At 39.9% G+C, this 27,200-nt stretch overlaps 1 protein-coding gene across 2 annotated transcripts in view; it reads right to left on the bottom strand.

Moving 5' to 3' along the window:
- LOC109924677 (oxysterol-binding protein-related protein 10) overlaps nucleotides 1–27,200 on the bottom strand; it is a 185,135-nt gene that overhangs the window by 104,563 nt on the left and 53,372 nt on the right. For both annotated transcript variants that reach the window (XM_048615375.1, XM_020524675.2), the window contains exons 3-5: nucleotides 26,093–26,172; nucleotides 22,216–22,407; nucleotides 14,795–15,002 (exon numbers count right to left, since the gene is read on the bottom strand). In XM_048615375.1, coding sequence (XP_048471332.1) covers nucleotides 14,795–15,002; nucleotides 22,216–22,407; nucleotides 26,093–26,172 — 480 coding nt within the window. The remainder of the gene's footprint in view (nucleotides 1–14,794; nucleotides 15,003–22,215; nucleotides 22,408–26,092; nucleotides 26,173–27,200) is intronic.

Below are 27,200 nucleotides of genomic sequence, written 5' to 3'. Positions count from 1 at the left end.
CCTGGTCTAACCTGGAGGAATTCAGGAACAACAAAAAAAATTCACGGCCACAGTGTAAAAACCACATTTCTTTATTTCCTGCCTGCAGACTAAATAAAGGGATCTACAGCTTTAAACCAAGGCAACTGTGCAAAAAGGTGCTGCAGTTTTAAAAATCACGATTACTGGAGCACACTGCGAGTTATATACATTGTCATGTTTTCTTTGAGCAATGACAGCAGAAGTAGACATGACCTAGCCAATGGGTTCTGAACTAAGATAGAACAGCTTAATAATAACTTTCTGAACAGCTCCTGCTTTGGTAATCATGGCTTGTTGGAGCCAGTGCAGCAGAGAACTACCTAACCTGCAAAGAGAAAGCATTAAAAAAATCTGTTTCACTGTCTCTCTCTCTCTCTCTCTCTCTCTCTCATACAAAGGTACTAGTAAGTCTGCAGTAACAGTCAGCTGCCTTCCACGCACTCTTCTCTGCAAATCTCCTTTTGAAGGAAGAATAATAAAACTAAATAATAAGAATGCTCAAATTCTCAACTAGTGAACAAAAGAAGGCATCAGTGTGCAGACAACCTTGTGTCAACAGTAAAAAACTATAAAAAGGAATTGAAAGAAAAAAAAAAAGCAATTCATCAAATTCCGTGAACTACACTGGTACCCTACCAAACTAGGCTTCCCTTTTTCCACTCTTAATATCCAGGCTTGTCTGGATTTATATATCCGCCTGTTTGTGAACAGGGGAATTTTAGAAGGGATAGAGTTTAAGTTGTAGACTGATAAGTTCGCAATTCATATTTCATAACTATCACTGAATGACGACAAACTTGTTCTCAATAACAAGTTATTTTCTTATCAAGTATAGAAACTTGGTGAGTATTTTATTTTAACTGGAGTTCCATCAAGTAAATTAAGGGCATTGAATAGTTTGATTCAACCTTTCCATGTTTGTGTTGAATCCAGGAATAGTGAGGTTTGACTTCTAGTGCAATATCCTGGTGAATCATGACAACCGTCACCTCTAAAACAACTAGCAGGTACCGACCTCAAACTGGTTTGAGGATCTAGTTCTGTTTGATTTCAGTATGCAGTTCTTTGCTATGTTAAGGCGAGAGAATTACTCCTTGTTGATTTCGGATGCATATGACCTCGTGACAACCTTCTTTGATCAGCTTGTCATCCACTCAATCTCGATCATTCCAAAGGGAATAAGAAGCAAAGTTCCCTCAAAGTTTTTCCATCCAAAAATAGAATAATTCAATTTTAAACTTATCACAATAATGTGAAGTCATGACCTCTAGCCTTGATCAGTGTCATAACCTTTATAATACCTTACGTGGCAGATATTTATTAATTTATATATTGTAATTTATGTTTCAGTCATTTAAAACAAGAAATGTTAACTTAGTAACAAGCAAAGACAAGCTCAAAGTAGAAAGATCCTTTTGAATTGATACAAAATATGATAAAATCAACTTCGTGAGTGTTCCCTTTACTTAAAAAAGAAAAATAATTTCTTTGTAATGTGATGAAATTAAGAGATTATATATAAAAACAAAACCAATTCACGCTAGAGGAAGTTATCAGAGGTTCTAAGGCACTACCAGAGTACTTAGAGGGACAGCTTCACAGACTTTTATTTTCAATCTGTGTTGTGAAGTCATTCAAGAGAGAAGCATGTGCCAAGTGACATTCAGAAGAAATGGAGCTAAAGAAATTTAATCATAAGTTATTATTAATCCTAGATCAGAATGCTAGAATACAATCAATCAATCAGTGCAAAAGAAGTCATGTTATAAGTTTATTTTCAAAAGAAAAGGAATTAAAGCTGCATCATGGATTGTACAGTCCTGGAAGGAAGCTAAGTCAGGAGCATAATATTAATATTGACAATAATAAAAATGAAGAAGGCATTATCTAAAAGTTCCAGCAGATGAGTTTAAATTTTAATTACTTTACACCCAAAGTATTAATTAAAGAAAGTCTTTCTCCCTTGAAAGTGAATTGCACTGGGTCTTGCCAAAGATACAGCAGTAGATGTTGTTAGAATTGTAACAGTCGTTGTAAGCTGTACCAGGGTACTGACTCCGATATCAAAGTGTTGCTTCTGTTCAATTTGTAAAGTGTGTTTGGGTTATTTCAGCTGTGCACTTAAAAATCTCTGAATCTCTGCTAAGAGTACAGTGCTTTTTTTCTTGATCGACATTTCTGTTGCAAATAAACTTGTGTTTTATTGTTAAAACAAAATTGTGTGCTTATGTTTCAGCAAAAGATCACCTCAGTACCAATAACAAAAATAACACAAACATAATCTATCCAGATGGGTTCCTACTGGGGATCTAACTTGTCCCGCATAAATATCAACTGGGAATTACCCCATAACAATTGGGGCCACTAGATCATAATAACATCAACAGACAGAGTCAGGCAGAAGTATTTATAGAGTCACAGAGTTATAAATCACTGAAACAGACGCTTTGATACATCTCATCGACGTCAGATATCCTAAACTGATCTAGTACCATTTGCCAGCATTTGGCCCATATCTCTCTAAACCCTTCCTATTCATACACCCATCCAGATGTCTTTTAAATGTTATAATTGTACCCACCTTCACCACCTTCTCTAGCAGCTCATTCCATACATGTAACATCCTCTGCATGAAAAAGTTACCCCTCAGGTCTGTTTTAAATCTTTCCCCTCTCACCTTAAACCTATGCCCTCTAGTTTTAGACTTCATACCCTGGCTATTCACCCTATCCATGCCCCTCATGATTTTATAAACCTCCAAAGGGTCACCCCTCAGCCTCCAAGGCTTCAGTGATAAAACACTCCAGCCTAGTCAGCCTCTCCCTATAGCTCAAACCCACCAACGTCCTTGTAAATCTTTCCTGAACCCTTTCAAGTATAACAACATCTTTCTTCCAGCAGGGAGACCAGAACTGAACTTGGAGAGAAATTGGTTCTTGTTAATTTATTTGATTTATTATTGTCACATTTACTGAGATAGTGAAAAGTATTTTTTTTGTCCTATCCAGGCAAATCATATCTTATTGAAAATACAACAGGGTCATAGAACAGAAAGCAGAATATAGTGTTATAGCTACAGAGAAGGTGCAAAGATTAACTTTAGTATATTAAAGGTCTGTTCAAAAGTCTGATAACAGCAAGGAAGGAGCTGTTCTTGAATCTGTTGATACGTGTTTTCAAACTTCTCTATCTTCTGCCCAACAGAAGAGAGTGAAGACAGTACAACCAGGGAGGGGGGAGGGGTCTTTGATTATTTCGGCTGCTTTCCCAAGGTAATCAGAAGTATAGACAGAGTCAATGGTAGGAAGGTTGGTTTGCATGATAAACTGGAATGCATTCAGAATTCTAATTTCTTGTAGTTTTGGGCACAGCAGTTGCCATACCAAATAAAAACCGAAAGAACTATGGGTGCTGTAAATGGGTTTAGTTAACTCTGACTTTTTTTCTTCACAGATGCTGCCAGACCTGCTGAGCTTCCAGCAATTTCTGTTTTTGTTGCCATACCAAGTTGTGATGCACCCAGATAGGATACTTTCTATAGTGCATCTATAGACTCTACTAAGAGTCATTGTGGACATGCTGAATTTCCTTAGCCTTCTCAGGAAGTAGAAGCATTGGTGTGCTTTCTTGACCGTAGCATCGACATGGATGCACCAGGACAGTTTGTTAGTTTGTTAGAAGCTCTTGACCACCTCTACCTCAGCACCATTGAGACAGACAGGGGCATGTCCTCCACTTCGCTTCTTCAAGTTGACTGCCAGCTCCTTCATTTTGCTGACATTGAGGGAGAGATTGTTGTCTTTACACCACGTCACTAAGCTATCTATCTCTTTCCTATACTTTGTCTCGTCATTGTTTGAGATCCGATTCACTATGGTGTCATTGTCAGCAAACTTGAAAATGGAGTCAGGGCTGAATTTGGCCACAAAGTCATGAGTGCATAAGGAGTATAGTTAGGGGCTGAGTACGCAGCTTTGCAGGGCACTGGTGTTGAAGGTTACCGTAGAGGTGTTGTAGCCTATCCTTAATGATTGAGGTCTATAGGTCAGGAAGTCAAGGATCCAGTTGCAGAGTGGGGAGCAGAGCCCTAGGTCTCGGAGTCTGAAGACGAGTTTGGTCGGAACGATGGTGGTGAAGGCAGAGCTAAAGTCACAAAGTAGCAGTCTAACGTAGCTGTCCTTGTTATCCAGACTTTCCAGGGATGATTGTAGGGCCAGGGAGATGGTGCCTGTCACGGACCTGTTGAGATGGTAGGCGAATTGTAGTGGATCAAGGCAACCTTCCCACATCCATATCCACACACTGCTTTTGGGGGCAGTAGGATCTAGGAACACAAGTACAAAAGTAGGCCATTCAGCCCCTTCAGTCTGTTTGCCATTTAATGAGATCATGGCTGATCCGTGGTATTAATCCATAAACCTGCCTTTGGCCTATATCCTTGAATACCTTTGCTTACCAAAAAAATTCTCTCAGATTTAAAATTAACAACTGATCTAGCATCAATGACTATATGTGGAAGAGAGTTCCAACTATCAGCCACACTTTGTGCATAGAAGTTCTTCCTAATATCTGTCCTGAATGGTCTAGCCATACTTCTCAGACTATACCGCCTAGTTCTAGATTAACTATTTCCACTGTTGGCAATTCATCATTCACCCTGTCTTTTCCTGTTAATATCTTGCAGACCTTGATTAGACCACCTTAACCTTCTAAATTTTAGAAAAAGCAGATCCAATTTGTATAATCTCTCCTCATAGCTCCACCCCGAAGTCTAGGCATCATTCTTGTAAGCATACGTTGTACTCCCTCCAAAGTCAATACGTCCTTCCTGAGGGGTGGTATCCAGATCTGCTCACAATACCCCAAGTGGGGTTCAACCAAGCTTTTCTATAGCTGCAGCATAATTTCTGCAGCCTTATACTCAATCCTTTAAATAGAAAGGCCAGCATTCCATTGGCTGTCTTGATTATTTTCTACACCTCTTCATGACACCTTAAACATCTGAACCCCAAGTCTCTTTAGACATCCACTGTAATTTAACTTCAACCCATCTAGAAAGTACCTAGATCTCTCATTTTCTTGATCCAAAATGGATAACCTCACATTTGCTTACAATGAACTCCATCTGCCACAGTTTTGCCCATTCACCTAGTTGACCAATGCTATTACCTATTCTGTCTACAGTGTTACCTAACTTTATGTCATCAGTAAATTTGGATAAATGACTTTCTATGCCATTTTCCAAGTTTTACTGAATTGTTGAGGACCTAATCTGACACCATTGGTCACACTCTGCCATCCAGTTTGAGTACCTACCCATTATCCTTCCTTTGTCACCTGCTACTCAACCAATTTCCCACAGCCATGTTATTACTTTTGCCTTCAATTTCACAGGCTTCTACCTTAGTTAACAGTCTTGTGTGGAAATTTATCAAATGTCTCTGGAAGTCCATTTAAACGATGTTCACAAACATTCTGATGTCCACTATTTTAGTCACCACTTTAAAAAATTGAGGTTTGTCAGGCATAACCTATCTGTCTTAAATCCATTTGGCTGTCCCTGATTAACTGAAAATTTTGTGAGGCATTCAGTTACCCCATCCTTGATTATACACTCCAATAATTTCTACCACAGACATTAGGCATGTTATTCCCTGGTTTTCCTCTTTCACCCTCCATAAAAAGCAAAGTAACATGTACAATTTTCCAAAACAGAGGGATGAATCTTCTATCTAGGAAGCTCTGAAAGGTCCTCTACTTACTTGAATACCTTCATGAAAATTGTCAGCTCCTAGCAATTTGTCACTCTTTAGCTTCATTAATTTCCTCATTATTGGTGTTGTTATTTAACATTAATTTTGTTCAGTCCCTGTCCCCAATCCACTATTAATTTCATTGGGGCTCCAGGAAGCTATCCTCCTTTTCTACTTTAAATATTGAGGCAAAGCAATTATTTAACACATCTGCCATTTCCTCATAGTCATCAACAATATCTCCTCCTTCAGTCTTAAGCCAGTCATAGAGAGTCCTACAAGAGAAGGGGGCATTCCTGGATGTAATTTTAGGCAATAAAGATAGACAAGTGGTCAAAGTATCTGTGGGGAAGCACTTTGCAGGCATAACTCAATAGATTGAAGATTTTAATGGAAAAGGACAAAGATGGACCCGAATGTAAAGTTCCAAATTGGGAGAGAAGGCTGATTTTAATAAGAGCAAATATGATTTGGCCAGAATGGGCTGAGGGCAGATACCTTTAGATATATGTACGTCAGAACAGTGTGGCGCATTCAAGAAGAAAATATGAAGAGTACAGGGTCAATATGTTCCACAAGGACAAAGGGTGGGACCAACAAATCCAGTGAACCCTGAATATTGGAGGGATATACGGGATTGGATAGAGAGAGAAAGAGGAAGGCTTATGGCAGATACTGACTGCTCAAAACAGCAAAAGCTGAACAGGAGTACAGAATGTACAAGGGGAAATTTATAAAAGAAATTAGGAAAGCAAAAAGAGAAGAAAGAATAATGACAGGTAAAATAAAGGAAAATCCTTAGTTATTTTACAAGTATATTAAATATAAAAGGATAACTAGGGAAACAGGAGGGTCGATTAAGGACCACAGTGATAATTTGTGCTTGGAGCCAAAGGACATGATCAGTGTCCTGAATAAATATTTTGTGCCAGTGTTCACTAGTGAGGGGGATACAGTGAGTATTGAAATCAGGAAGAGACCGTGATATACTTAAAGAATTAGCATAGACAGAAAGGAGGATCTAACTGGCCCAGCAGGTTTATAAGTAGATATATCACCAGCACTGGATGTAATATATCCCAGGCTGTTCATTGAGGCAAGGGAGGAAATGATGGGTGATGACAATAATTTTCAATTCCTCTCTGATCACAGGAGAGCTGCCAGAGAACTGACCAATTTGTCCGAATTTTTCAAACACTGTAACCAGGTGTATTGATGAGGGGAATGCATTTGATGCAGTAACATTGGACTTCAGCATGGCTTTAACATGGTCCCGAATGGGAGACTGATAGCCAAGGTAAGAGCCTGTGGGCACCAAGGTAAAAGCCTAGGGATCCAAGGAAATTTGGCACACTTGCCTTTGTCAGTCAGAGCACTGAGTACCAGAGTTGGACGGTTATGTTACAGCTATGCAAGACATTGGTAAGGCCCATTTTGCGTACTGCATTCAATTCTGACCACCCTGCTACAGGAAAGATACTATTAAACCAGAAAGGGTGCAGAAAAGATTTACAAGAATACTACCAAGGCTAGAGGTTTTGAGTTATAAGGAGAGGTTGTATAGGCTGGGACTTTCTTCCCTGGAATGTAGAAGACCAAGTGCTGACCTTATACAGGTTTATAAAATCATGAGGGACATAGTTAAGGTGAATAGCCAAGGTCTTTTCCCCATGGCAGGGGAGTCCAAAACAAGAGGGCATAGGTTTAAGGGGAGAGAGGAAAGACTTTAAAAAGGGGCAACTTTTTCCACACAGAGGGTGTTGCACATATGGAATGAGCTGCCAGATGAAGTAGTAGTGGTAGGTACATTTATGACATTCAAAAGACATTTAGACAGGTACATGGATACATAAGGTTGAGAGGCATATGGGCCAAATGCACGCAAATGGGACTAGATTAATTTAGGATATCCAGTTGGCATGGATGCGTTGGGCTGACGGGTCTGTATCTGTGCTGTATGACTCTGACTCTAAATGGTGCTTGCTTTTAAAAGTCAAATGCTACTGATATTAATACTCCTTTAATAATTTTGCAAAACCAGGTACAACAGAATGCCTAGATTAGTGCTATTAACTGACCCAAAAATCCTCTAATTTAACAAATTATCTCTTTACTCCCAAACTCCAACTTGCTGCCTCTCTTGACCCCTTGCCTCACTCCAAATGTACCTCCTACTCCTCACAGTGAGCAAGGAGGGGGACAGTGAGAAGGTGGAAGCAGGTCAGAGAGTGAGAGGGGCTGTGAGCAAGAGGGTAAGAGAGGAAAGCAGCTAGGGAAAAGGTTTGATAGGTTATCAATGAACAGGAACAAAGTGGCAGGATGATTGGAAGAGGAAACACAGTGTGCAAAGTGGCGAGCAGCTGACAGGGAAGAAAAGCCCTGACATAGCTTCAGGCTACAGAATCAAATGTGAAGGATCTCTCAGAAGAGCAATTCCCCCTCTCACCATCTATAACGCATAAGTTAGGAGCATGATGCCATACTCTCCACTTGCCTAAATCAGTGCTGCTCCAAACAACACTCAAGTTGGCCAACACCATTCAGAATAAAGCAACCCATTCCATCACTATTTACATTCACTTCTTTCACCACTAATATAGCGTGCACACTGCTGCCACTATCTACAAGATGCACTGCATAACTGACAGGGTTCTTTGATAGCAGCCTCTAAATCAGTGGCATCTAACTCTTAGAAGGACAAGAGCAGCACATACATAGGATACTACCAGCAGAAAGTTTCTGCTCCAGGACACACAACATCCAAACTTGGAATTGTATCACCTTTTCTCATTTGTCAACGGGTCAAAATCATGGAATTCTTTTCCTACCAACACTGTGGCGTCCCTACACCCCTAGGACTGAAACCAATCAAGGCAGCAGCTCACCATCACCTTCTTCAGAACAATTAGGGTTGGGCAATATATGCCGGCCTAACCAGTGTCACCTACCTCCCATAAAACCCATACAAAGAAACTTGAATTGTTAATTCCACCTGACTGATGTCAAGCTTGACCCTCACTTGTTACTTTCCTGTACGGGAAGTCTTCCAGTTCCTTGCTTGCAGACTAGAACGACAGTAAACGTCACTTAACCATCAGTATGTGTAGGACTCTAATAAGCACACACGTGACACTTGAAAGACTGTTGTTCACTCAGGCAGGTGCACAGCTTACAGGGATCGCTAATGACAACTATGTCATTCAGCAGTGGCAGCAACTTCCATGAGCAGAACTTAAGAACCAAGGCCTTTACTCCTTGTCAAACTATTTCCTGCCAATTTCAACAACTTTAAGTTACAAGCAAAACCAAACAAACACTTCTACTAACTCAGCAAAAGCCAGTAGAAATCAACAACTTACCTGAAAGTTATTGATAATGTCAAATTGCAGCTTTCAAAGACTTTGGTTCAGCCACACTTCAAGTACAGTGTTCAATTCTGGTCGGTACATTACATTACAGGCTTTGGAGTGGGTGCACAAGAGGTTTACTAGGATGATGCCTGGATTAGAGGGTATGAGCTACAAGGAGAGGTTAGAAAACCCAACTTGCTTTCTCTGGAGCGTCAGAGGCCGAAGGGAGTCTTGATAAAAGTCTATAAAATTAAGAGATGCAAAGATTGGGAAAAAGATCTGACCATCAACCCTGAGTTGAAATATCTAATACTAGGGGCTATTCATTTAAGGTGAGAGGGAGAAGTTCAAAGGAGATATGAGGGGCAAGTTTTTTCTTCCCTCCCCAGTGTGATAGGCGCCTGGAACGTGTTGCCAGAGATGTTGGTGCAGGCAGAAACAATAGGGTCATTTAAAGGACCTTTAGACAAGCACATGAATATGTAAGGAATGGAGGGACATAGACCAAGGGGAGGCAGACGAATTAGTTTTATCTGGCATCATGTTCAGCATAACATTGTGGGCCAAAGAGCCTGTCCCTGTGCTGTACTGTTCTATGTTCTATCTATTTTAGCAGTGCTACCGGTGGGGTTGGGAAGCGGAGGGAGTTCCTTCCCGAGTTCATGCTCTGATCTGCAATGTTAGGAGAAGCACACCTGTAGTGTTGAGATTGAAAGTGGTACCACTACAGTCAAGTTAGTGTTACATGCTGACACATATCATGCTTTGCCTATTCTGCTTCTCTGCGACATACGTTCTTAGCATTATGCCATCACTTTCAATAAATGGCCTGCACCAAAAGGTAATTAAAAGGTTGAAAAATTGGAATTATGGAGCTGAACTTGCATCCAGGATTTTCACAACCAAAGCTTTCACAGTGGATGTATGCCTCATTTGAAAGGTAACACTTCTGACATTACAGCAATGAAGTATCAGATTGAATTATGCAAACAAGTGTAGCAGCCTCCTGGCTGCTAAGACTGATAGATTGCTAACTTGTCCAAACAGCAAGGGATGCAGGGTATATTAGCCAAATAAAACTCAAATCACAAAACCCACACACCAGAAGGCACAAACACAGCAACCAGGTAATGATATTAGCATAAATGTTTAAAGGAAAAAGTCCATCTGAAAGCAGATTACACCACTGCTCTAAAGCCAGATGCTAGTCACTAAAGATAATGAAGATGGTTTGAATGATGGCACGTTGAAATTGTACATTTTACTGCCAACATGTTTGAATATCTGAGAATTAGCCGTTCAATACTCCACAACACTGTCGTCATGTGTCAAATCAAATAAAAGTCACCTTGTGTGTGATAGGAAGAAAAATCTACTGTCAAAGAAACTAGCATCGTTTTTCACACAAGGTGCGACAGGTGTCCAGAAGATGCCAGGGGTGCTGCAGGGAGAAACAATCGGGGCATTTAACAAGCTTTTAAATAAGCACATGAATATGCAAGGAATGGAAGAATATGGACCAAGGGCGGGCAGAAGGGATTAGTTTCATTTAGCATCGTGTTCGACACAACATTTTGGGCTGAAGGGCCTGTTGCTGCGCTGTACTGTTCTAGGTTCTACTTATTTCAGCAGTGCTAGTGGTGGAGGTGGGAAGAGGATGGAGTTCCCATCCTGAGTGCATACTCTGATCTGCAATGTTAGGAGAAGCGTACCTGGAGTGTTGAGATCGAAAGTGGTGCCACTGTAGTCAACTTTATGTTACACACTTGAAGAATGCGGTATTGTTTAAGGAGAATCTCGGATCCTGAATTCATTGCAAAAAGAAGCAAGACCATTTAAAACTGACTTACATTGTTTCATTATTTTGATTCAGAAAAGGGCAAAAATCAGAAACGTTATGAGAAAGGACAAGGTTATGGAACAAAGCAGTTTGAGGTCATAAGACATTAGTGACTGCAGTAGCATCACAGAAAAGTAGAAAGAAGTTTAAGCTCAAATCATGATATATAAATCTATGAAGCATTCATAAGCATATATTAATTATTAGCTCTAATAGTTATTATGAGGACTTGGTTGCAGAGTGACCAAAAGAACTGAAGGTCTAGTATATTTATCTTTGAAAGAGATGGATCAAATGACAAAGGGGCAGATGCCCTGATAAAGGATAGGAGGATGATGATGATAGAGAGAGAAAAGAACATAACTCAGAAAATCAGAATGCAAATCAGTTTGGATGGACCTATGAAGCACTACGTTTTGTACTGTTAGACATAGTATAAATCATTAAATGAGAGGTGCATGTAATAAAGTAATCATGAGAGACTTTAATCTTCATATAGACTGAACAAACTAAATCTGCAACAAGAGTGTACAGGACGAGTTCTTAATCGGTATGTTAATGATTAGGGAACATGCTATTTTAGATGTAACATTGTGTAATGAGACAAATGTTAGTTAACAGCCCTGTAGTAATGCACTTTTCAGGGAAAACTGACCATAATACCATAGAAACCAAAAAGAACTGTGGATGCTGTAAATCAGAAACAAACAACAGAAATTGCTGGAAAAGTTCAGCAGGTCTGGCAGAATCTGTGGAGAGAAATCAGAGTTAACGATTTCAGGTCCGGTGATCCTTCCTCAGAACATAGAATAATATCATAGAATTTTGTACTGAATTTGAGAGTGACTTAGTTCATTCTAAAACCAAGGTCTTAAATCTGTGATAGATGGATAAACTAAATTAAAACAAAAAAAATGGTAGATAAGCAATGGTGAACATTCAAAGAACAAATTCATAGTTCATGATGTATAAACATTACCTTTCAGAATGATAGGCCTATTACAAAAGTGGTCCAACTGCGGCCCACAAGAGTAGTTAAAGATTGCAATATATTAAATAAGCTGACATATAATATTGTAAAAGTGCCCAAAGATTGAAGAATTCTTCAATTCACCAGAGGATAACCAAGAAATTGATAAAGAAAAAAAAATGATACATTTTGAGAATGAAATTGCCAGAGATATTAAATTGGATTGTAAATTCTTCTATACGTATTGAGAAAAAGAACAAGTTGGCAAAAGTGGGGTTTAGTACCTTAGAGTTAAGAAATAGATATTATAATGGGAAATAATGAAATAGCTGAGACATTGAACAAATGCTTTCTATCTGTCCTCATACAAAAATATTTTGGAACCAAGATTTTACTGAGAATGAGGAGCTTGAAGAAATTAGTATTTGTTCAGAAATTGCATTGGTGAAATTAATAGAACAAAATGTTCCTGGAACAGACGGTCTACGTCAAAGGACTTTAAAAAGACAAGGCTACTGGGATATTAGATGAATTATTTTTAACCTGACAGAATTCCCTAGATTCTAGAAAGGTCCTGAAAAAGTTAGTGGCATTGACAAAACCATTAAGAGTAATTCTTTTGAGGTTATATGCAAGGACAAGTGAATAAAGAGAAACAATAGATGCATTTGAATATTCAAATATGATGCAACAAGATAAACACAAAGGATCATTCAAAGCCCTCCACTGGCATAGTAGTGATGGGGAGTTTTAGAAAAGGTAGGAAGGTGGAAGGTAGGGACCACTTGGCTTTCTGTTTTCATCCAAATTAATTCCGTGGTGGGAAGAGCCATGGATGGCCTAAAATCCTTGATCAAAGGGAAGGCTCCCTGCTATCCAGTTAAATGCCTAATGCCTAACACTTAATGCAGCAGATTTCCCTTAAACAGGCTATAGGAGACTCTCAAATTCCTTAGCCAGTGGGCGAGACCACTATCATCACCATTAAATGCAACTCTAGAGGTGATTCCACAAAAGGGCCTTTGGGCTACCAAGGATTAAGGATTAGTTGAAAGACTGTAAACAGTTGGAATAACAAATAAAAACACAATATGCTGAAATATTCGAGATACCAAGGTGTAGAGCTGGATGAACACAGCAGGCCAAGCACCAGAGGAGCAGGAAGGCTGACGTTTCGGGCCTAGACCCTTCTTCAGAAAAAAAGATATGCTGAAATATTCAACAGTTCTGGCTGCATTTCGGAAAGGAAGAGATAAAGTTTCAGGTCTGAAGAAAAGTCAGTGGACTTAAATCATTAACTCTGTTTCTCTCTCCACAGAGATGACATACCTGCTGAGTTTCCCCAGTACTTTTTTGTTCAATTAAAGTCTCATTGGTCCTTGGTCAGACCTGCATGTTATTCAAGACCTAAATGTTTAATCTAGGGAAGGGTTGGGCTGAGGGGAAGGTCTGTGTTCGGTTGGAAGACAGGAGACATTAAGTGACAAAAGAAATTATAGTATGTTGCCAAAGAGAGTAGTAATGGGACAAAGAGAGAAATACACAAGTGTCCAGAGGAGATGTGAATGATGGAATGGTGGACAACTGCCATTGTAAAGCAAATAAATTGAAATTGGTGAACTGAATGTTGAACCTGGAAGGCTACCAAGTGCCCATTTGGAACACAATGTGTTGTTTCTCAGCTTCACTGAAAAACTGCAGGGAGCAAAAGGTAATAAATCAGCAAGGAAGAATTAAAATATCTGCGACTAGAAGCTCGGTGTCATGTTTGCAGTACGAACAGAGATTTTTCAACAAAGGAGGTCACTCAATATGTATTTGGTCTCCTCAATGTAGAGCAGACTGTAATGCGAACAGTGAATATAATATATTAAATTGAAAGAAGAACAATAAGAAGTCACTACTGTGACTAGGCCGAGTGTTTGGGGAATTGGAAGGGAGGGAAGATATAAAAAATTCAAAGCGTTACATCTCCACTGCTTGCATGGTAACATGCCTTAGGAAGAAAGAGGGTTGGTAAGAGTGATTTAGAGTGGACTAGGTATCACGAAGAGAATAGGCCAATCTAAATGCTGAAAGCTAACAGGAACGGAAGATATATTTGATGGTGGTGTCATAATGGAGATGGTGGAGTATGATCCATTAAATACAGAAACAGGTCAAATGGAAGAAGAGGAGTTGAGGAATACTGTCACTATTCTTGGAAGAGGTGGAACTGCAAGAATGAAAGCTCAGAAAATGGGACAGACGTGGTTAAGAACCTTGCCAACCACGATAGGGAGAATTCTCAGTTCAGGATTTAGGAAAAGATACCAGAATCACTAATATGGAAGACTGTAGTATTAGAACTGATGCAACAGAGATGGACAAACTAGGAGAATGGAATGGCACCCTCAGGAGGCAGGGTTTGAGGAAAGTACATTCAAGGTGGCTGTGGGATCTAGTGGGTTTATTGCGCATATTCATTGACATCCTATGTACAAAATTGAGACAGCCTGATTATATAATTTAATGTAGTGTAACAGATGCATATAAAAACATTAATTCCTGCAAGTTCCCCTCCAAGTCACACATCATCCTGACTTGGAGACATATTGACACTGGGTTAAAACCTTGGAGCTTGCTACCATAAAGGACTGTGCGCGTATCATAGACCACCTTAATTCAAGACAGTAGCTTACCACAATGTTGTCAAGAGCAATAATAACAAAAAGTAATAAATGCTGCCTTTCACAGGGAAGCTCACATTTCATGAACAAATTAAGGTGACTGGGACTAAATTCAAAACATTCTGGGATGAACCAGTAATAATTCAGCGTTCAACTGAGCTACCACTGTTGCTTGACACCATAATACTCACCAGTTGACAATTTTTTGCTATGCTGGACAGCTTGCTGTGCGTTTTGTTGCAGAATGTTCAAGCATTCACCAAGGCAGCTCATGGTAGCAGCTGAGGTAGCTTTCAAAAGCAGTAAATCTTGATCCAATGCAGATAGAGGTCCGCAAGGTGGGAGAGATTCTATTGAATGCACAAGACTCTTTTGCTGTCCTTCTGCCTGACTCATCATCTATTAAAAATAAAAATTAATGATATAGTGAATTTATAAGGAACATGCACTGGTGAAGCTAAGACACAAAATTTATTACAATCCGAAATAAACAAAATTTCCCCAATAATTCTTTCTCTTCCAACAGCAACACACAAAATTAAGTTTTCAATAAAAGAGCAAAAATGAAGAAAATCCCAAATTTCTCTTGAAGTAACCAGTAAGGATTGTAGTCATACTAAACTAAAGTCATAACTGAGTAAAATCAAGTATTCCAAAACCTTGATCGCTGAAAGGTTAGTACGTCAAATACTGTATAAATTTGTTTTTACTGATTCTGGTATGAGAAAATGTTAATAAATTTGATGTAGCAAGATCAAAATAATGATAGTTTAAAAGCAATGAATAAATCTTTTAACATGCTAAGGGTTACTGTTATAGCATTTAAGTTATAGTCATTATACTAAAATTTCGGGTAACATTGCTAAAGTGGCCTGGATCTCTATTTAATTATGGCATCATAGAATCCCTACAGTGTGGAAACAGGCCCTTCGGCACAACAAGTCCACACCGACCCTGAGAGCATCCCACCCAGACCCATGCCCCTATAACCCACACACCCCTGAACACTACAGGCAATTTAGCATGGCCAATCCACCTAACCTGCACATCTTTGTACTGTGGGAAGAAACCGGAGGAAACCCACGCAGACACGGGGAGAATGTGCAAACTACACACAGGCAGTCGCCCGAGGGTGGAATTGAACCCGGGTCCCTGGTGCTGAGAGGCAGCAATGCTAACCACTGAGTCACCGTGCCGCCCCCAAAAAAGCTTCGCTGGCCCATATGGGGAACGAGCCCGCAGCCATGGCATTATCAGCATATTGTTTGATCATTTCTACTTTCTTGAAGATTAAAATTGAGATTATTCTGGGACTAAACAAAAGGCTGTTTCCAATGAAGGCATTCCATGCAGTAATAACCTGTGTGGGAAATATCACAGAGGAGTGTACCGCTTAGAAATGTTGATGTCAATGGCATCACAATATAGGTACATTGTCAATTGACAATCTTCATTCCTATGCAGAATCAAACCACTTTCCTACTTCCAACATGTGAAATTATTTTAATGAATCTATTAAACAAATATAACTGATGGATTTTCTTCGCAATGAGAAGTCTGTGAAAGTCTCGATTTATATATTATGAAGTGTCTTGCCTCTCAAAATGGGATACAGTCACACTTCACAATCAGCTGCTATAAACAAAATGGTGACAAGCATGTATACATTTGGGTGGTGTGTTTCACAAATTTTCATTTTTATCCCTGTCCCTAACCTGCTCTCAGCCATTTTGATGACGGTGGTACTGTCAACATTAATAAATAAATGTAACAGCGATGAAAGGATTTAAAATTTTTAAGTTGCTCCAAATTCAGAAAGATGACCAAAGCACAGGAATACAAGGAGCTTTGCATGTGAAGAATATTATTATAGTACATAATGTACAGAATGGAAACAGGTTACTTGGTTCATGACAGTGTTTGTGTTCTACACAAGTCTCCTTGCACCCCATTTCATCTAAACTCAAAAATTGTACAGGATGTTAGTGAGTTGATCCTGGAGTACCGAGTGCAGTTTTGGTCTCCTTATCAAAGGAAGGAAATTCTGACTACAGAAGCAGTGCAACAAGGAACTGATACCTAGGATGGCAGGACTGATGTATGAAGAGAGAATGAATCAGTTATGACTATATTCATTGAAGTTTCAAAGAATGAGGCGGGTATCTCATAGAAACCTAAAAAATCTTAACAGGATTAGACATGGGGAACATAGGAAATATATTCCCAATGACTGAGGAGTCCAGAACCAAGGGTCATAGTCTGAAGATACAGGTTAGAGCATGTAGGGCTGGGAAGCCCAGAGAGTAGTCTGCCTGTGGAATTCTCTGCCACAGAAAGAGATTAAGGCCAAAACGTTGAATATTTCCAAGAGGAGACAGATATAGTCCAAAGGATCAAAGGGAATGGGGAGAAAGCAGGAAAACTATGCCAACTTGGATTATCAGTCATGACCATAGTGAATGATGCAGCAGGCTCAAAAGGTCAGAAGAGCTGACTGCTGCTGATGGCTCATAATTGCTCACGTGTAGCTCGAGCCTATTTACTTGTAATAAATTGTCATTTTTGTCAAGTACAGAAAACTGGGTCTGAATGTCAGGTAAATTGGGGAATTTTGTCTATTTTTAAAAATCTTTATAATTTGAGATGACTGGGAATTGTGGGACCTACTTCCAGCACACTACCCTAGTGAAGCATAACAATTGAGTTAAAGTTCCAAGAATATGTTGCAAAAACAGCCAAGGAGATATTCAAGATCACTTTTACTGCAATATGGAAATCCATTCACATCTTGATCATCAAGTTTTTCTTCTAAACCTTGAGCCACCATCAACATTAGCCTTATATGTCACATGAAAGAACAACACTTCTCTGTGCGCATCCATGTCTAGGATAAGACTGGCTGTTCTCTATCCAGTACATCAATGTGTACACCAAATTCTTTACAGCTCGTAACCACTTTTGTTTGGCATACTTTATCTTATCTTCTAATTTGTTTGCAGCCATTCTCGATCATAAGGGTTTTAAACTCGCACGGTAACCACACACTGTTCCATATTCCTTGTTCAGGTCAAGCTACAATCTCTACTCACCCCATTACGTTCTGAATCATTGTAAGATTCCCCCCGTCCCACCATTAATGCTGTCCTCTGAATTTCTTTCACAGCTTTATGGTCTTTTCCTGGGGTCACATTCACTTCCAGGTCCCCTTCCCATGATGCATATTGCACTTTCTGGTCTTCCATATTAATTATCTTATTTTGCCAATCCATAGGTCTAGGGTCCTGTCCCTCAAAATGCACATTTAGCCAATGTTTGTATTTGCTGGTGGCTTTCCCTAATCTCTTAGCACATAGGCATGAAGGAATTCTTTCATTCACTAGATCCTCCTGGTATTTAAGTTACTTTAGCACCAACCTTGGGTTGCTGTCTTCTGGGGAAAACAGTCTTGCCTGCACCTCTATTACTTTGCTCACATTCAAATCAGTTCCTCATAATTTCCAACATACGTATACGCAAATTGCATCATGCCTCTATGACTTGTTCAAATTCTGTAAGTGTTGTAATCAATGTCAATTAACCTTGAGGAATGCACCCTAACAGTTTATTTGCCATGCTGTAAAGTTATTATTTTTCTACTCTACCTCTAACCTTACTTGCATATTTCCACACTTTCTGCTCTTCTCTTTTGCAATACACCATGTCTCCTTGATTAAAATTTATTTATGATAGTTTCAGTTGGACCGAAATGTCTGTTTCTATGCTGTATGACTCTATGACTTTATACAATGTTGTAAGACTCACCAAATTTTCTCTACGTTTTTGCATTGATGCCTAGATACAGGCTGAAGTTGGTCGTTCCTGCTAAATTTAAGCCATGCATGACGCTGGGAATGAATGTTTTCCCAGGAATATTTTTAAGGATTTCTGAGATCTATTCCTAAAACATCTTTTTCTTCTGAAAATCTAACTCCAGTACATACTAGGAGTCTATTTTTGACACCTTAGCCAAAAATAAAACATGAGTTCAGTGCAAGCTGCATTGGGTTTTCTGGAGGATTTTCGCCACAAGGTCCAACATGTTTTCTCTTCAAATCTCAATAAACTTACCTCATTAAGTACCTGCCCCAGCACTATAGTATCCACCGTGTCAGGTTCCAGCCCATCGTACTATGGAATGCTCCCAGAACAGCAGACCGCTCAGCAGATATCTGCCAAAAGACCAGCAAACACTTGCAGCTGTGCCATCTTATGTGCAACAGACAGGCACTGATATTCTGAAGCTGCCTTGGTCAGTCAAGGACATTTCCAGAAGGTGTCAGAGAAGAGGAAGGTGACACTGTGACTCTCCAAGAAAGACCTGGAGGTTCTGGTCAAGGGGATGGTGTAAAGGAGAGGAGTCCTTTTCCTGAAGGACCAGCACAGAAACAGACCCTGGCGGCCATGACACCAGACCCTGGCGGCCAAGTCCAAAGTCGCCACCCAGGTTAGTGCTGTCTCAATGATCCAGAGAAATGACCACCTGCATTGGAAAGTGGTCAGTGACTATGCCACACCAGGTTAAGTCAAGTCCCACACTCCACTCTGATCACACACTTTTGCTGCTGCTGCTACTGCACCTTCCTCAACCAAAACTAATGCTCTGCCACACTCACCAAAGCCTGCAATATTTTCCCTCACCCTGTCACATCCTCATCTACTGCACCACTAACTCTGCATGTCCTCTGTGCAGCTACTCAGTCATGAAAGTGACCTCACCACCTTTTGTCCACTGCACCAGAATTAACAGCTGTGTCACCACTTTGATATCACCCAATTCCTCCCTCTCTTTACAGGAGACCACCAACAGGGCAGACAGCATCTGTAAAGATGCAGGGGTTTTCAACATTAGACTTATCACCCCATACAAGAGAATAATCTTGGCCCTCACAGGAACTGCTCCTGTAGAAATGCTGAAATGTCACTGTCTTGCTGACCAAGTGAGAACCACTCTTCATTCTAATAAAACTCTCACATCAGCCCCACTGTCAGCGTCACCCATTGCACACCACTTCTAACCACTGACCACAATGCCTTCATTGTCTTTTGTGTTGCAAGTACTGCCAGTGCATCCACCATTGTGTAGCAAAACAGCTGACTCTGCCAGAAACCATCTGCTTGATCACTAAGGACCAAAGTACCAAGACCACAGAGGAAGCAATACATCCCCCCATCTGTGATACCTTGGTGGGAATATTAAGCCTAAATGGCGTGGGATCACAATGTAGAGAGCATCTCACTGCAACAGCTTCGTAGATGATAGAGGAAGAGACACTCCAGGACACTGGCACTCAGAGGTACTCAGCCTCAGGCAGAAGACCCTGTATTAAAAGCAATCAGGGACTTTGTCCACATGCACAGGGAGAAACAAAAGTGGCAGGCAAGTATGTGGAATGTAATGGACCTTATTCCCCAGAAGCTGCAGCAATGGAGTGAGTCATGCAACGAACTGGCTACCAACGCGGACACTAACGCCTGCCATGGACAGCAAGGCCCAACATTCTCAAAGGCTGCTGGAGAGGCACACGGCTGCATCCCAGCTATTGGTCCCGAAGACCAAATGCACGGTGCCAAGTTGTCATGAAACCAGGCGTGCACTGCAGGTGGCATACCCTCAAGACAACAGGGCTGTGCCAGAAGGCACCTACCTGGAGGAGGAATCACAAAACAACCCCATCCGAAGTCTCCACTCACAACACTCCAGAAGTGGTTGGGCCTTCCACCTCCAACTTCCCTGCCCCCTTGGACTCTTGAGGGTTCAAGCTGAGAAGGGTCAATTTGCTTCTGTCAAAAAGATCCTCAGCGTGTCTGGCTCATCCAGACACAAGTGCCTCCAGGGTTGCCCAACCAAACTCCTAAGGCCAATAGGCTCCACTGCCGAGCAAGCCATCTCTACAGCAGCTGCAGACACAGAGTGTACATTAAGGTGTGTCGGAATGATAGGAAGACAAAACAACTTGCTGAGGACATGATATTAGCATTGGGTGACATTGCACTGTATATTATTTGGCAATTTTTCTAGTTGTCCTTCTGCCTCTAAAATACAGCCCAACAAATTAAAGGTAAGCACTGAATTAAGAATCCCAATGTAGAATTTTTGTGAAATTGTGTATAGCCTATTAAATTCTATTATATATTCTTCTGTTGAATGTCCAACCTGCTTTCTAAATTTATCAAAGTCTGACCATGCATTTTATTCGTAAATTTGAATAGAATTTCTAAACCTTTCTCAGTATTGAATTGTGGAGCCTTCGTCCTCTGAACATTTTATGTCTGATCTCATTTCTAATAGGAAGCAAAACTGCCAAGGCCATACCCTGCTTTCTTTTCTCCATAAAGATATAGCCCATGTCCACATACCCACTTCACTTTTCCATCAATTCTTAAGTGTCAGCTTCACAAAACATTAGTAAGAGGTCATACTCTAACAGTTTCCACTTGGTTTCAGCTATTCTTTTCTCAAAAAAAAAAAGACTCCAATTATATTTTGTCTGAAAATAACTTTTAGTTTCTAATCTTCACATTTAGGCAATCATCCTCTGCTACCAAAGTCAATTTGGATCCAAACAGGCCACCATTGTGAATATATTTATTAACTACTCAGTCTTTCACTTCTTCCATACATCAGCCCCACCTGTTCTACCATTACATCAACAACCCCAATCACCTACTTAACTACTCGCGATATTAACAGAGCCTCACATCAAATCTTGTGGAACATGATATTCTATCTTTTTGCTATCCAACTAACTTATTCTCTGCTTTGTTTGCCATCATCTTGCAGGTGGTGGTGTTCCCATATCCTGAATGCCTGAGCTTTTCTAGGGAATGGAGGTCATGGGTTTGAAGGTATTATCGAAGCAGCATTGGCATCTTGTAGATGGTACACACTGCTCTCACCGTGCATTGGTGGGGGAGGAAGTGAAGGTTTCAAACCAGTGAATGGGATGCTGCTTTGCCCTGGATAGTGTCAGGCCTGTTGCACTCAGCCAAGGCAAGTGGACAATATTCCAACATACTCCTGTCTTGTACTTTGTATATCATGGATAAGATGTGTGTCAGGAGGTGACCTATTCACTGTAGCATTCTGAGCCTCTGACCTATTCTTGTAGCAGAAGTTATTTATACAGCAGATCCAGTTCAGTTTCTGGTCAACAGTAACTCCCTGCATATTAATCATTGAGGAATCACTTATGATAATGCCATTGAACGACATGGGGAAACGATTAGATTTTCTTGTGAGCAGTGACCATTGTCTGGCATTTCTGCAGTATGCATGTTACTTACAATTCATTCACCCAAGCTGACGAGTCTTATTGCATCCAGGCACAGACTGCTTTAGTGACTGAGAAGTAATGAATGGTACTGAATAATACATGTCTGACTTTCACATCGGACAGAATAATCAAAGATGAATCAGTTGAAGATGGTCGAGCCTAGAACACTACTCAGAGGAACAGTAATAGGGATATTCTGGAGCTCAAATAAAAAGCAAAAAATTGTTCCATCTAAAATGATCTATGCATTAGCCCAAACATCCCAATCTTCATCATTCTATGGTAGTTCTCAAACTTACCTCTTTAACATCTAAAAGACGGCCTGGACACTGATTCTTTGCACGTCGGGTGGTTGCGGGAGACTTGTGATGTGTGATAGTGATAATTCCTGGCCCACTGTGTGTCAGGTGCTTCTGGCTACCAAGAGATGCTGGGTTTGATATCCCAGGAGGAAGTAAAGATAAACTTCTAGCTCTTATTGAAGGAGTACTCTAAAATAAATAAAAATAAATTTATAAGCAAGTAATTTACTTAATGCAGAGTTAATTTGATTCAGTCTTATCAAACAAACTTTGCCAGCCAAAATGCCACTGTCGATGCACAAACACTCAGAGCAAATGTTAAACACAGAATAAACCTCCGTCTACATTATCCTATCATACATTCCCAAGACAGATCCAACATGAACGAATCTGATTCAGAGTAACACTTCCTCAGCACTCCTATCAAAGTTTAGAAAAGGCACCATTGTCTAATTTCTGGATAATCCCAAATCTCTCATGATCAGTTCAACTGCACTGAGATCAACCAAACTTGTTTATAGAGCTGGTAACGCTCTCACACCAAATGTTCATGCAATAAGATGGCATAATGGAGGCTGAGATTCCTCTAAAAATGCATTTTTTACCCTGGATTGTAGACTTTTTAAACTCCAGAGGCAAGATCATATAGAACCATTTGACAGACCAAGATCTGGAAAGTGGGATTAGGCAAAGTAGTTCATTCCTATCCAGCACAGAGACAACGGGTCAAATGAGTCAACATTTGGGATTCTGTAAGCCTTCACTCTGTTGCTACATGACAATATGTACACATGCACGCACTTCGTACTAGCAAGTGCTGGGTAGCAATAAAAAATAGGAAGCTCTACTGATCTTTCCTCACCCCAATTTGGGAGCTCAGTACCATACCACAAGCAACATCAGCTAATTCAGGCTCTTGGAAACAGAAAATAGAACGAGTAAGCCATTACATATCAAGCCTGCTCCATCATTCAATACGATCATGGCTGATCATGCAACTCAGTAGACTGTTTCCGCTTTCTCTCCTTTAAATTTTGATTCCTTTAACCCCAAGAACATCTCTCTCCTTCCTGAAAACTTTGTGGCAGAGAATCCCACATGCTCACCACTCTCGGTGAGAAAAATTTCTCATCTTAGGTCCAAAGCTCAAAAAGCATTTGTCAAGCATGGTTTCCCTTTTGTAAATACATTCTGATTCCATCGGATCCTGTCACTGTTCTTCCAAGTACTCTGCTATCAGATGGTTCATACTTAGTATTTCCCCACTACTGATGTCAGACTTTGTGCTCTCAGTGAGGTTAGTTCTACACCTGACAGTCAGTAAACTGCATGCACAAAGGGGTATGAAAGCTGATCCCTTCCTGTTCCTTGCTCCTTGGCAATGTGTAGAGACCTGATAACATTTCAAATAAAGAATCCAATAAGGTTAGAATTTTGGACGGACTAAGGGAAAAAATTAGCCTTTATGCTTTAAAAACAATCCTGTTCTTTCTGTTCCTCGTGAGAAAAAATACAGTAGATATTTCAAGGCTGACATTCGGTTTTCAGGACAGCAGTGGATTAGAGCTTCCGGCTGCAGTACTCAGCTCTGTGGTCAGGCTGTGTTCAGTATATTTCACTCTCGTCCCTCGGTCTCAAGTGCATTGACTTGAGTGCCACTGCAGAGTCATAAACCAAGCAAACATGGATTGTGGGTCACGAGCTTTCAGTATTGGTGGCGACGGAGAGACAGCGAGGTAGAATGTAGAGGAGAGACAGAAAGGTGGGGATTGGAGCGCGACAGAGAGAGACCGAGAGCGGGGAAGAGATTGTGGGCAGACCGCGAGAGAGAGAAAAAGCGAGAGAGCGAGAGAAAAGAGAAAAAGCGAGAGAGCACGCGTGAGAGAGAGAGAGCGCGCGTGAGAAAGAGAGAAAGCGAGAGAGAGCGAGAGCGCACGAAGCGGCGAGCAAAACAGCGAGGGGGCGCGTGAGAAAGAGAGAGGGCCAGAGAGAAGGTGAGAGAGAGAAAGAACTGATCCGACAGCGCGAGAGGGAGAGCGCGAGGGAGAAAGGAAGAAAGAGAGGGAGAGAAAGAAAGAAGGGGAGAGAGAGATAGAGAGAGAGAAAGAAAGAAGGGGGGGAAGAGAGAGAGAGATTTCATTGGATTAATATGTCTATGTAAATCCCTGTACACACACAGCCTCTCACCCATGCTCAGACACATGAATCTATGTGGTGAATTTGTATGTGCAGATACATTCTGTTTTGTTCCACAACCACAGTTTTTGGTCGGTCGGCCAGTGTGGCATTTTATAAATTCCTACTTTAGAAATAAAACCAAACTAAAACATAAACAGACTCCAATCAAGGTCTCACACCCAACATGCATTGCCTGACCTGAAGTGTCACCTTTTCAATATACTGCTAAAACCTTTATTTCTCTCAGTGACGACAAAAGGAATTCAGGGATTTACATATACAATCATTTAAAATGTTCTAACTAATTAATGATTTAATAGCATTTTAGGTTTGTTTAGTTCATCCTTAGAGGTGTGACCCTTTGATCTTTTACTTATAAATTCTGAATTTGATACTACCTCTCGAACACCCAAAGGAGTAAGACTCCAAAAGTGTGTGTTTTCAAACAAACTTGTTGGACTATAACCTAATGTCATGCGATTTCTGACCTCTGTCCACCCCCAGTCAAACACCGGGACCTCCATATCACAGGTAATTTTGAAATTTATTAAAGGATTTTTTTAAAAAAGAATCTAGCCTTCTGCTGCACAGGTTCCATTCATCTATTAGACAGTAGTTTTCCAATTAGGAATACTCTTGTATCTTGGCATTTTTTGAACAAAAACAAAAACAGCACACGGGAGGATAACTAAAGTAATGACACAGGAGGTACACAACATCCACCTGTCAGAACTTCCACTCAAACTCAAATGCTTTTAGTCATATTCTTGATCAACATTCACTTGCCAAAAGAATACCCCTCCTCCTCCTCACTCCCACATCTGGCAAAGCTAACCCATTCTACTAAATGTGAGCAAATGTCCATGGTACTTTACTACAAGTTGCCCCCTCAGCATCAAACAAACAAAATTACCCTTGGTAGAAATGAAAAATGTCACTCCCAAAATGAGATTCATATCATCAGATACAAATGTTATTCAAAAAGACTACCTTTAATCAACTATTGCACACTTTGGCCAATGAGAAAAAGGTATAATATTAACTTTTTAGCTGAAAAAAATCAAATGATTATTACGCAGGTTTACATGTTGTGGTTATTTTTTGCATTGCTGGAGACCTAACTATTACAGTTTTATAACATTTGATGCTAGGCACTAAGTACTGATCTGTTATCAAAAAGGAAAACCCTTAGTTTAAGTGTCACCTATTTGATTTATTAAGTGAGGGGAAACATTTAAAAGATGATAAAATTAATCAAATATTAAAGTAAATCTCAAATATTTTCACTGGCAAATTGTCCTTTGTAGTTCTGAAGTAACACAAGCGCTCAGGAATTCTTTAATTGCACTGATAGATCATGTAACATTTATTTCACTAGTACATATTTTAAGAGCTGTGAACCAACTTAGTACAAGATTGAAGATACAACCAAGTTGCATTATATGTTGTTGGTCAGTCATGTGGTTTAAAAGTTTTTTTTTTTTATAAAAACTTTGACCACAAAAAATACCAATCGACATGAGACATCATTTAACGAAAAGAGAATTAGGTATTGTTTGCAGGTTATTTTCAGGAATTAGGAAATCAATGAATAAATCAAACTTTCTTTGAAACAGGACTATTATAGCTGTAAATGTTAGCAATGTACATTCCATTGCAGTATAGCAATTAATACTTCAATTTCGCAACCCTTCACCTTGGTATTATTTTCTGTGTGGTGCTTGGCAGAAGCCTGAAGTTGGTTCACCCAGTAGAGTCGCTCTTTGGCATCCCCTGCTGCAGAGGAGAAAGCAGACATACATTTTAAATCAGAATAGACACATGGTCCCTCATTTGTGAAACAAATGAGTTTAAGGAAACAGAAGAAGGAACAAAATGTCACATGTACTGTCTAAGAAAATTAGACAGGACAAGTAACCTAACTGAAACTAACCAATATAATCAGATTTGCAATGTAACCTCAGATCTGAAGTATCAAAACTAAAAATCAAAAAGTCTAAACAGCACAACTCATTTCTCAAATTTAGCAGAAGTATATGTATTAATAGCTAAGGGACCAGCTACTTGGTGTAACAATGCTAGTTAGTCTAGTGCAATAACAATCATCCAATTATACCTGGAATTATTTTTGTTAAATTATTCACGACTTAAGTTTTCCTTACAAGTCTCGTCAAACTTGGAGTTACCACTTTCAGCATTTTTTTTAAAGATTGGGTTATAATAGCAGCCATTAATTATTTAATTAATTAATTATAATTAATGCATCCTTTAAAACTTACAAAGTCACACCTTGAAGAGGGTTGTCCTTTATCTCTTTCTTTCTAGACGATAAAGTTTAAGGTACTCTGATTCAACACAAAATAAAAACAGAAAATGTCTGCAACCTGAAATGTGGATTGTGTTTCTCTCTCCATAAATGCTACCTGATCCTCCTGAGAATTTCCAGCATCTACAATGGTGGGCTTTGTATCAAGTTTCCTCAGGTATCCCTCTGTTCATTTTCTTTTCACAAGGAATGGCACTCTCACTCTTTTCTGCATCCTTTCCAGTGCAAGTATGGAATTATGGACCAAACTGAACACATTTCGAACAAGTGAAAGCTAGACATAAATAAGGGAAATAAAGGGACGCCTGATAAGTGGGAAAGCTTTCAAGTGTGATAACCAGAGTTCAGAGTAATTATGTTCCTGTTAGAGTGAAAGGTAAGGCTAGTAGGATTAGAGAACTATGGATCAAATAAGATATTGAGCTTCCAGTCAAGAATCAAAAAGCATCAAATATTAGATATAAACAACTGGGTTCAA

Source organism: Rhincodon typus, chromosome 2 (assembly GCF_021869965.1).
Source record: "Rhincodon typus isolate 14 chromosome 2, sRhiTyp1.1, whole genome shotgun sequence".
In the NCBI taxonomy this organism is placed as follows: domain Eukaryota; kingdom Metazoa; phylum Chordata; class Chondrichthyes; order Orectolobiformes; family Rhincodontidae; genus Rhincodon; species Rhincodon typus.
Note: the sequence above shows the minus strand (reverse complement) of the source record. Positions and strands in the feature narration are given on the sequence as shown.